The 10491-nt window shown below is 44.2% G+C and overlaps 1 protein-coding gene across 1 annotated transcript in view; it reads right to left on the bottom strand.

Annotated features, from left to right (window-relative positions):
• Nucleotides 1-8047, bottom strand: part of inpp5kb (inositol polyphosphate-5-phosphatase Kb) — a 12766-nt gene extending 4719 nt beyond the window's left edge. The window contains exons 1-7 of the mRNA XM_063202137.1: nucleotides 7833-8047; nucleotides 5840-5944; nucleotides 5326-5434; nucleotides 2591-2707; nucleotides 1744-1919; nucleotides 1092-1203; nucleotides 331-440 (exon numbers count right to left, since the gene is read on the bottom strand). Of these exons, the coding sequence (XP_063058207.1) occupies nucleotides 331-440; nucleotides 1092-1203; nucleotides 1744-1919; nucleotides 2591-2707; nucleotides 5326-5434; nucleotides 5840-5944; nucleotides 7833-8047 (944 nt within the window). The remainder of the gene's footprint in view (nucleotides 1-330; nucleotides 441-1091; nucleotides 1204-1743; nucleotides 1920-2590; nucleotides 2708-5325; nucleotides 5435-5839; nucleotides 5945-7832) is intronic.
• Nucleotides 8048-10491: the final 2444 nt, after the last annotated feature.

The following is a 10491-nucleotide window of genomic DNA, read 5'->3' as shown; positions in this document are numbered from 1 at the left end:
TGGAGATCCAAGAAAGGAGGAAAAGAGCACATTGCAACAAACAAAGCACATGGTAAAGTGAGACATATTGTAATGGTATATTATAATATTATAGGACAAGCTAGATATTAAAAAGACACTATGGCTATAGTGCGATTAAAATAGCATCCAAGAAAATCCTTTTCACATTATTTGACAAAAAAATATTGTGATTCCACAATACTGACAGGAGCTTTAGAGCATAATGACTATAATATAATTCCAACAACCTGAAAGAAATAAAGAATGATTATTACCCTGATTTGAAAAATCATGGACTTGAACAATATTCCTGGAGACTGCAGTGTGTACCTGGTATCGTATGTGTCAGAGTTCTTGTCGAACTTGTATGTGGGTTTGAACTGCAGCGGGCCCTCCTCAAACTCCTGCAGTAGCGGCTCCTTCTTCTTTAGCATGGTTAGCTGGCAGAGGAACACACACACACACACACACACACACACACACACACACACACACACACACACACACACACACACACACACACACACACACACACACACACACACACACACACACACACACACACACACACACACACACACATGAATGTGAGCATGAGTGTCGTGAGTCTACCTGGTCCTTCTGCCAGGTTGAAGCAGCCCCCATCATATAGCATCTGTATTACAATGTGTGTGTGTGTGTGTGTGTGTGTGTGTGTGTGTGTGTGTGTGTGTGTGTGTGTGTGTGTGTGTGTGTGTGTGTGTGTGTGTGTGTGTGTGTGTGTGTGTGTGTGTGTGTGTGTGTGTGTGTGTGTCTACCTGGTCCTTCTGCCACAGCAGGTTGTAGCGGCCCCCATCATATAGCATATGTTACAGTGTGTGTGTGTGTGTGTGTGTGTGTGTGTGTGTGTGTGTGTGTGTGTGTGTGTGTGTGTGTGTGTGTGTGTGTGTGTGTGTGAGAGAGAGTGAGTCTACCTGGTCTTTCTGCCACAGCAGGCTGTAGCGGCCCCCATCATATATCATATGTTACAGTGTGTGTGTGTGTGTGTGTGTGTGTGTGTGTGTGTGTGTGTGTGTGTGTGTGTGTGTGTGTGTGTGTGTGTGTGTGTGTACCTGGTCCTTCTGCCACAGCAGGTTGTAGCGGCCCCCATCAATGGAGGAGCGCAGGAAGTGCATGCCATGGTCAGAGATACGGAAGTTCAGATCACCGAACCAGAAGACCACTCTAAAAGAAAAAAGAATATGTGTGTAAAATATGAGAGAAAAAGAGGATGTGTGTGTGTGTGTGTGTGTGTGTGTGTGTGTGTGTGTGTGTGTGTGTGTGTGTGTGTGTGTGTGTGTGTGTGTGTGTGTGTGTGCGTGTGTGTGTGTGTGTGTGTGTGTGAAAGTAAAGTTACGGTATACTGTATGATAATCTCACTTATGATTAGGGATGCAAATTATCGATTTATTCATTAATCATTAGTTGATAGTCTTATCGATCGACTTACGATTAATTGATAAGCGGCGTTTTCTCCCCAAAATCTCAATGTTTCTCGGAAAAAATTGAGATAAAATACCACACTTAAATTAATTCTATTTCAATTCTTTAATTCAAAGGTGATTTAAATATTCCCACTATTCACACCCCTCTTCACACACACTCTTCACATGCCAATTTCACCTGGGTCTCTTGTTAGCTGAATTGTCGATTAATTGCGATTAATGTTTTTTAATCGATTAATGCATTGATTGATTAAAGTCGATTAATCGTTTGCATCCCTACTTGTGATCGAGGATATTTGGCGTCTCGAAGATGTCAAGCTCCTGTGTGTCCAGGATGTACTCGAACTCGTCCATGCGCTGCAGGGCGTAGTTCATGTGCGCCGCCAGGTGGCAGTTGAGGAAGCACAGCAGGTGGCCGTAGAAGGACAGACGGATGGACACCCCGCCCTTGTTGCCCTGGGAGACAGGTTGGAATGGAAACGGCATAGCCCAGTGTTTCTCAACCTTTCTTTAGGCGAGGCACCCTTTCAATTCATGATAAATTTCAAGGCACCCCAAACCAACAAGCTGTAACATGGCTACAGCTACGTATCCGATACCACACAAGCTTAGAAAAGTAACACATTTGGAGACGTCACACGACCTACGTTTCAAATGGCAGCTGACTGGGGCGACCTTTATTTACTTTGTCACATTTATTGAGCGTAAATGGCAGATGAAAGATTCCACTGACTAGCATTAACTTGTTAATTTAGACAAATATGTATTATATTACATATTTTATTTATCAGCTACGTTTCCACGGCACCCCTGAGGGGGGCCCGCGGCACCCCAGGGTGCCCCGGCACCCCTGTTGAGAAACACTGGCATAGCCTACTGTTACTGTAACACTCAAAATTGTAGACAGACAGACAGACAGGCAGGCAGACAGACAGACAGACAGACAGACAGACAGATAGACAGATAGATAGATAGATAGATAGATAGATAGATAGATAGATAGATAGATAGATAGATAGATAGATAGATAGATAGATAGATAGATAGATAGATAGATAGATAGATTGATTGATTGGTGGAATAGTGGGCATTATGAGGCTACCATTTGAACATCGTCTGCCCCTTACCCAGTAGCCAAAGATTCCTGTGCGTGTGTAGGTAGTTCGGACGTCCCTGATGAACGGGAGGTGTACTTGTTTGGCAAACAGCAGAATGAGAAGACCCTGCATGCGGACCGAAGCCAACTGGAAAGAAAAAAAGTTAGTGCAGGGTTATTGCGCTATGAGTATGGCTATGCAAAAAAATAACAATAGATAATATGCAGTGAATGTGTGAAGAAATGACAATAGACGAACAATAACAACAATAACAATGCATGTAGCAATGGCAGTGCTAATGAAATATCAGTATTTTTGGCTTAGGCAATGGTCTAATGTTGAAGACTTCCCTCTTGCTAAAGCTGAAAAAAAAGCAGTGACCATACAATACCAATGGTTGTTGTGAGATTATGTTGTAGCTAGCAAACTGATTAGTAAAATGACATAGGTGGTTGGAACCACTAACATTTACGGGGAAAACCGTAATAAATACATAGGAAAATGCAAAGTACAAAAGCAGTGTTTTTTCAATACTTGAAGAGTCATCTGGGACCAAATGCAAGACGTTAAATCGACTCTGTGTTGAAATAACATTGCATTTTCACTGTGTACAAGGTGTCCGAAAATGTGTACAAAGTCAAGCTTTAAACAATTGCAAGTAGATGCCTCAAAGTTCACGTCATATTCAAAGTGTAATAGAATTTACAGACATTTACGTTGAAATAGCATGAACGTTTATGAATGGGCAATCCAAATCTTTATAGTGGACACCTCAAAGTTTTAAACACTGGCCATTTTGTTTCATGTGAGCGGGCGAGAGGTATGTGAGAGAGGATCAGGAGGGAGACAAAAAGGAAGACCCAATGAAATAAAATGAAATAAAATGAAACGACATAAAATGAAAGTTTGTGAATGGGCGATCCAAATTTTCATAAATGGACACCAATGTTTTACGCAAACACTGGACATTTTATTTCATGCGAAGCGAGAGGCGGCAAGAGAGGATCAGGAGGGCAACAAAAAGGGAGACCCAAAGAAATAAAATGAAATGACATAAATAAAATGAGAGTTTGGGAATGCCGGACACCTCAACGTTTTAAACAATGGGCATTTTGTTTCATGTGAGAGGGGGCGAGAGGGCGAGAGAGAAGATCGGGAGGGCAACAAAAAGGGAGACCCAAAGAAATAAAATGAAATGACATAAATAAAATGAGAGTTTGGGAATGCCGGACACCTCAACGTTTTAAACAATGGGAATTTTGTTTCATGTGAGAGGGCGAGAGGGCGAGAGGGTGTGAGAGAGGATCAGGAGGGAGACAAAAAGGAAGACCCAATGAAATAAAATGAAATGACATAAATAAAATGAGAGTTTGGGAATGCCGGACACCTCAACGTTTTAAACAATGGGAATTTTGTTTCATGTGAGAGGGCGAGAGGGCGAGAGGGTGTGAGAGAGGATCAGGAGAATACCAGAAAGGGAGACCCGACCCACCAGAGTCAGAGTGCTTGCTGACCTACATATTACAGGGAATAACAGGGACCCTTTAAAACCAAAAGCTGAAAGCCCTAAGCAGGGAAAGGGATTGAGGGCACAGAAAGAAAATCAAAGAAAAACAATCCTGTCAGAATGAGATGTGTTTGTGTGTGTGTGTGTGTGTGTGTGTGTGTGTGTGTGTGTGTGTGTGTGTGTGTGTGTGTGTGTGTGTGTGTGTGTGTGTGTGTGTGTGTGTGTGTGTGTGTGTGTGTGTGTGCATGTGTGTGTGTGAGATATACTGTATGGGCATGCACTCCTGTCAGAATTAGATGTGTGTGTGTGTGTGTGTGTGTGTGTGTGTGTGTGTGTGTGTGTGTGTGTGTGTGTGTGTGTGTGTGTGTGTGTGTGTGTGTGTGTGTGTGTGTGTGTGTGTGTGTGTGTGTGTATTGCACAAAGAGAGTAGTGTTTGTATCTCATGTACCAGAAATCCTCTCTTGCGAGCTCACTACGGGCTTAATGAGGACCCTGTTCAAGTGGAGCTATTGTTAAACCCAAAACTACATAATCACGTGAGCCTGTGTGTGTGTGTGTGTGTGTATGTGTGTGTGTGTGTGTGAGAGAGAGAGAGAGAGAGCGCATGTGCACAACATGTTTTGTTGCCTGTGAGACTATTTTAATTCACACACAGGTTTACTTCCCAACAGACAGTACAGGAAAGTACAGTACAGGACAGGGGGCATTGCCATTGGGTATTGTTCAGGACAGGGGGCATTGCCATTGGGTATTGTTCAGGACAGGGGGCATTGCCATTGGGTACTGTCTAAAGTGGATAGTGGGCCCAGACGTCAGGTGGAGTAACGCCATTTAATGCCCATAAACCAATTAGTAATTGGTGGTTGATATGCTGTGTGTATGTGTGTGGTCTGTGGTGATGATGGTGGTATCTGTGTGTGTGTGTGTGTGTGTGTGTGTGTGTGTGTGTGTGTGTGTGTGTGTGTGTGTGTGTGTGTGTGTGTTGTGTGTGTGTTGTGTGGTGTGTGTGTGTGTTGTGTGTGTGTGTGTGTGTGTGTGTGTGTGTGTGTGTGTGTGTGTGTGTGTGTGTGTGTGTGTGTGTGTGTGTGTGTGGAGCGTGTACCTTGACGTAGCCTCTGGGTGCCAGGGTGTGTGTGTGTGTGTGTGTGTGTGTGTGTGTGTGTGTGTGTGTGTGTGTGTGTGTGTGTGTGTGTGTGTGTGTGTGTGTGTGTGTGTGTGTGTGTGTGTGTGTGTGTGTGTGTGTGTGTGGTGCAGGTACCTTGACGTATCCTCTGGGTGCCAGGGTGTCCATGAAGAGATGGCTCCACGTGTCGTCCATGATCAGGTCTGAGATGTACTTCACTGGAGCAGCGCTCACCTCCTGCAGACTGCACAGCACACACACACACACACACACACACACACACACACACACACACACACACACACACACACGCACACACACACATGCACACACACACTCAAACACATGCACACACACACACACACACACACGCACACACACACATACATTTCAACCTACAGTATATTCACTGCCTGTATCCAGTGATTATATCAACAACCATATGACAATTTTGGAAAAAATGGAATCGAATATTGGCGGCGGCAGACCAGTGTTCTGCCAATGTGTGATACAGTACATCATCCTGTGCAGTGTGTGTGTGTGTGTGTGTGCGTGTGTGTGTTTCTACGTGTGTGTGTGTGTGTATGTACTATATGCGTGTGTGTAACTACTCCAGGCTGCCAATCGGCTGCCTGTCAGCATTTCTCACCCAATCACGTAGAGGTCTGTGGCGGGCTGCGAGTCCAGCCGCAGCAGCGAGATGACATCAGTAGGGGGCTCTGCCGTCGCCACGTTCCATGTCACCATCTGGAGCCTGAGGATGGAGAAGAGTGAGAGTCAATAGAGTACAGTAGGGCCTGAGGTAGGGCTGTGTGGGGCATATTTTTTAGGACTATTATTACTATTTGTGTGTGTGTGTGTGTGTGTGTGTGTGTGTGTGTGTGTGTGTGTGTGTGTGTGTGTGTGTGTGTGTGTGTGTGTGTGTGTGTGTGTGTGTGCACTTTCTCACGTGAACCCCGGACTATTCGATTTCCTGTCATAATAAAGGCAAAGGTCCCCCCCCAACACACACACACACACACACAGTTGAGAGGGATTTGGTTGGTTGGTTGCCCTAATCCCACATTGGTCTGTAACCAATACCCTGCACCTAAATAATTGTTACTTTGGATAAAATCATTAGCTAAGTGTTATGTATTCTTATAGGGTGAGAGACAGTGAATCGAGTTGGGAAAGGCAGTCAATGCAGTGTGGGAAGGCTGCCAAAAAGCTGGAAGAACAGATAGTACAGAGTTGGGGGAGGCATAACCTCCCTCCCAAAGCCTCATATACGGGACTGATGTAGCCAGCAGATGGCTGTGGTGCAGGAGACTGAGGCGCCGTTTATATGGTGTTCTATTAAAACAGACAAAAAAAAGGACAATTGAGAGTGGAAACGACAAAATATTTTATCTGAAGTGTCTTTCGTTTGCACAGCAACCTTGGTGTTGGGGCCTGAAGATGCAAAAAGTATGACATAAAGGTGATGTTTTGGCTTTTTTGCTGTTTAAATTGAGATGCAACCAAATGCTGTCTTCAAAACTCCCGACCCTGGACGGAGTTTTCAGATTTTTGCAGGGTTGGCGTGTAAAATGAAATCAAATATTTTGTCGTTTTCCCTTGCAATCGTCCTCCAAAAGGACTTCAATTGACACTGCTCAGGATGACTTCAGTTCCAGAGCCAGTCAACAGACAGACAGAGTCTGAATAGAGTGATTAGAGTCTGTTGAAGCACAAAATGGAGTTGAAGTCAGGGAGATGCGAATGTGAAGAGACCATAGAGTTGGAGAGAGACAGTGCAAAGAGCTGGAGTTGGCAGAAAATAGAATTAGAGAGAATGTGACTAATGTTGGAGACACAATGAACGAATAGAATTGGGACAGACATGAGTCAACAGCGTGCGAGATAAGCCTGGGAGCTATGGGCCCACACATGTGCATCTTTTCCACTGCTGGTTTTCTGGTAGGCCAACAGCTCGACACAGCGCGACTTTTTGCTTTTCGAATAGGCACAACACAGCTCCATCTTAAAGCAAAAAGTGAGTCGCACTGTGTCGAGCTGTAGGCCTACCAGAAAACCAGCAGTGGAAAAGAGGCACATTGTGTTCAGAAGCAATCCTTTGCTGGTAGGGAAGATCACAACGTAACCACTACTGCACCTTTAACCATTGACTACAGGCAGAGCCTATTCTTACATCTATATCAACCTTAACACTCAACCAAGTAATGCTACTACATACATACACCACACCTGACTGAAGCCTGATGAACAGCCAGTTGTCACAAAACACAAAATGAGACACTAACGAGATACAGCATCGTGAGATGTCAAAGATAGAAATGCACATGTTTGAACGGTACAACTGTATTTTTTTACATGGATACTTATCTGATCCGAATGAAAAACAACTGAATGTGTAAGGTGAAAGATATCTGGGAGGCACCCAGTGTATGTGTGTGTCTGTGTGTGGACAGTAAAATGTGCAGTTATTTAGAGGCCTGGACCAAATGCAACTACTCTCCTACTCTTTAGTGCTGCAGAATTTACTGTGTGTGTGTGTGTGTGCGTGCGTGCGTGCGTGCGTGCGTGTGTGTGTGTGTGTGCGTGTCTGCCTGTCTGTCTGTCTGTCTGTTGTCTGTCTGTCTGCTGTCTGTCTCCTCCACCTGAAGAACTCTTTGTTGGTCCAGCGTCCACACATGCTGAAGGCCTCGTCCAGCGTGCGTGTCACCTCCTCGTTGGTCTCCTCGTCCGAGCTCAGGTCCTCCACTGACCTCAGCAGCTGGCTGAGCTTCTGGCGCAGGAGCAGGCGGCTCGACATGGACGCTGTGCTCAGCGTGCTGGATGAGCGGGTACGTGGGAAATCGAAGGAGTCCGCCATTTGACCTCTGAATTTTAGTGTTTAGCACACGTGTGTGTTTGTATTGAGATGACGAATGTAGTCGAGATGAGATGATTTCTACAGTGTGTGTGTGTGTGTGTGTCCGTGACAAAGTCTTTCAGTAAACACACTGTACACAGCTTTGAGTAGACCAAGATCTGAACCAAAAATTGAAATTGTAGCAAAAATTTAAGATCTAACAGTTCATCAAACATTAAAAGCCACCTTCATGCTCTGGGTGAGTTTTCCAATCTTTATGAATCTCTCTCTTCACAGGTGTGCAATCTCCCTCATTGTTGTCTTCAGGCCATACTAAGCAGCATGTTTATCCTCTGAACTTTGAAAACGTAATTCCTCTGTGAAAAAAGACAGGTTCTTGCTCCAGGTTGGAAAAAACCTCCACCAGTCCCGATTGAACAGCAAAAAAAAAATCGAGCATGAAATAAGACACAACTTAAAAACACCTCATTAATTCAGCCAATTATTTTCTTCGGTGAGCAGAGAAAGAAGCGAGTTCTGACACACACAATCCTCCTCTCCACTGGGAGCGACCCGACTAAGCGAGCCCGGTCGGCACTGCAGCTTTTGGGGGTAGGACAGCCTAGATTAGGCCCCTTAATCTGGAGCAGTGGGCCGCCACGTGAGACACAGTGGAGGAAGTGTGTGTGTGAGGAGGAATACCCTCCAAACTAACCCTATGCAGCCTGATCACTCTCAGATCAGATCACACTGCTGCATTGTTACAGGAGCTGGGGGGTTGCAGGCATCAGAAATGGCAGTAAGAGGGTTAAGCATCAAGCGTATTCAGGTTAACAATGCAAAGTTGACCCGACTATATACATACAGTACATATGGAGGGCAAGAGGCTTGGCCAAGAGTGGACATTTCACAACACATGAAGCACATGACCGAAGTGTTTCATTAGCACTTTAGAATAGGGCTCACATGTTAGCCACCGCTAAGTACGTAATTACTATCTGTATAAGTGATTTATAGGACAAAACCAACCATTTGTTATTCACACATTTCTTGTTTGTTGCCTTTATTATTTGTACAATAAGGACCTAAAAGGCCTAAGAGGTTAATACATGTCTTAAAAGAGATGCCTAAACAGCAATTAGGCATCGATTAGTGGTTGATATGTGAACCAAAGTGTTACCAATTATGTTTCTCAACTTTTCATCTATAGTATGTATCATTTTAATGTATTGAGACATGGTCCCTGTTATAAGTTAAGAAAAGCAATGACCAAGTCGTTATATTACTACTCTATGCCATGTCATAGTGAACAGTGTACAACTTTGTTTCAAACAATAGTCAAGCATTAGAATTGTGCACCTTATGAGGCAAAAACCCTTCTGATGGAATGCTAAGCTCACACATTTTTCGAATAATTAGACGACATTAGCAAATGAGTTTTATCTTCACATTGCACAAGTTGTACACGTAATCAAACTTTTTTTTCAAAAGGGTATTGTCACAGGTCAGCTGGGTTTGTGCACTGTTCTCATTGGTTAGGAAACAGCAGTGACACATTGTGACCAGATTAGGAGAAAGGTAAAGTTTGATTGGAGTAAAATTCCTTATGTGCGCAACTGTTAAAGGGTTGTGAAACAAAAAGATGTCATTTTCTTAGCCAGACGAAGGTAAGGCCGTGTTTTAAATTCACAATAGGCACTTCTACATATATGAAGACAGCAAAAGCCGAAAGTGAAAGCCCATCTGGGAAACTGCAACTCCCAGTGTCATTGTGACACAGCACACAAGTGCACACTGCACACAACAAAATAGCATTTATGCCTCACCCATGCAAGGGGGCAGCCCCCAGTGGCGCCCCAAGGGAGCAGTGCGGCAGGACGGTACCATGCTCAGGGTCCCTCAGTCATGGAGGAGGATGGGGAGAGCACTGGTTAATTACTCCCCCCACCAACCTGGCGGGTCGGGAGTCGAACCGGCAACCGTTGGGCTTCAAGTCTGACACCCTAACTGCTTATCCATGACTGTCCAAGAGAATACACATTCCATTTTGCAGTGTTAAATCAACACATTAAGTGTTAAATGAGACTCTCTGAATGTTGAATTCCCACTGCAGAATGCACTGTGATGCCTCTGTGGAATGACACTGCCGCTGGTGTGGACTTAATGTGATTTTAATGTTTTCAATTCTATTCACATCAACAAAAGCAAGATAACAACTAAAGATCAAGGAACGGCGACAACCGACAGCGTTCAAGGAACGTTTTCTTACACAATTGCAGAAAGCAGTGGCAGCCCAAAATACGTAACAGTTGAAAGGAAATCCCCCAAAACTGGATTAGCAAGTTCAATGTTTCATTTGCACATTATGGTAATCTGTGTTGATGAAGCTGCCATGTTTTAAGAGGATTCAAGGAAAAAAAGGGCTTAGTAATAAAAAAAATATGTTTTGTGCTCTTCTTAACACT

This window comes from Engraulis encrasicolus, chromosome 7 (genome assembly GCF_034702125.1).
Source record: "Engraulis encrasicolus isolate BLACKSEA-1 chromosome 7, IST_EnEncr_1.0, whole genome shotgun sequence".
In the NCBI taxonomy this organism is placed as follows: Eukaryota; Metazoa; Chordata; class Actinopteri; order Clupeiformes; family Engraulidae; genus Engraulis; species Engraulis encrasicolus.
The sequence above is the reverse complement of the archived record's forward strand: the minus strand, read 5'-3'. Positions and strand labels throughout refer to the sequence as shown.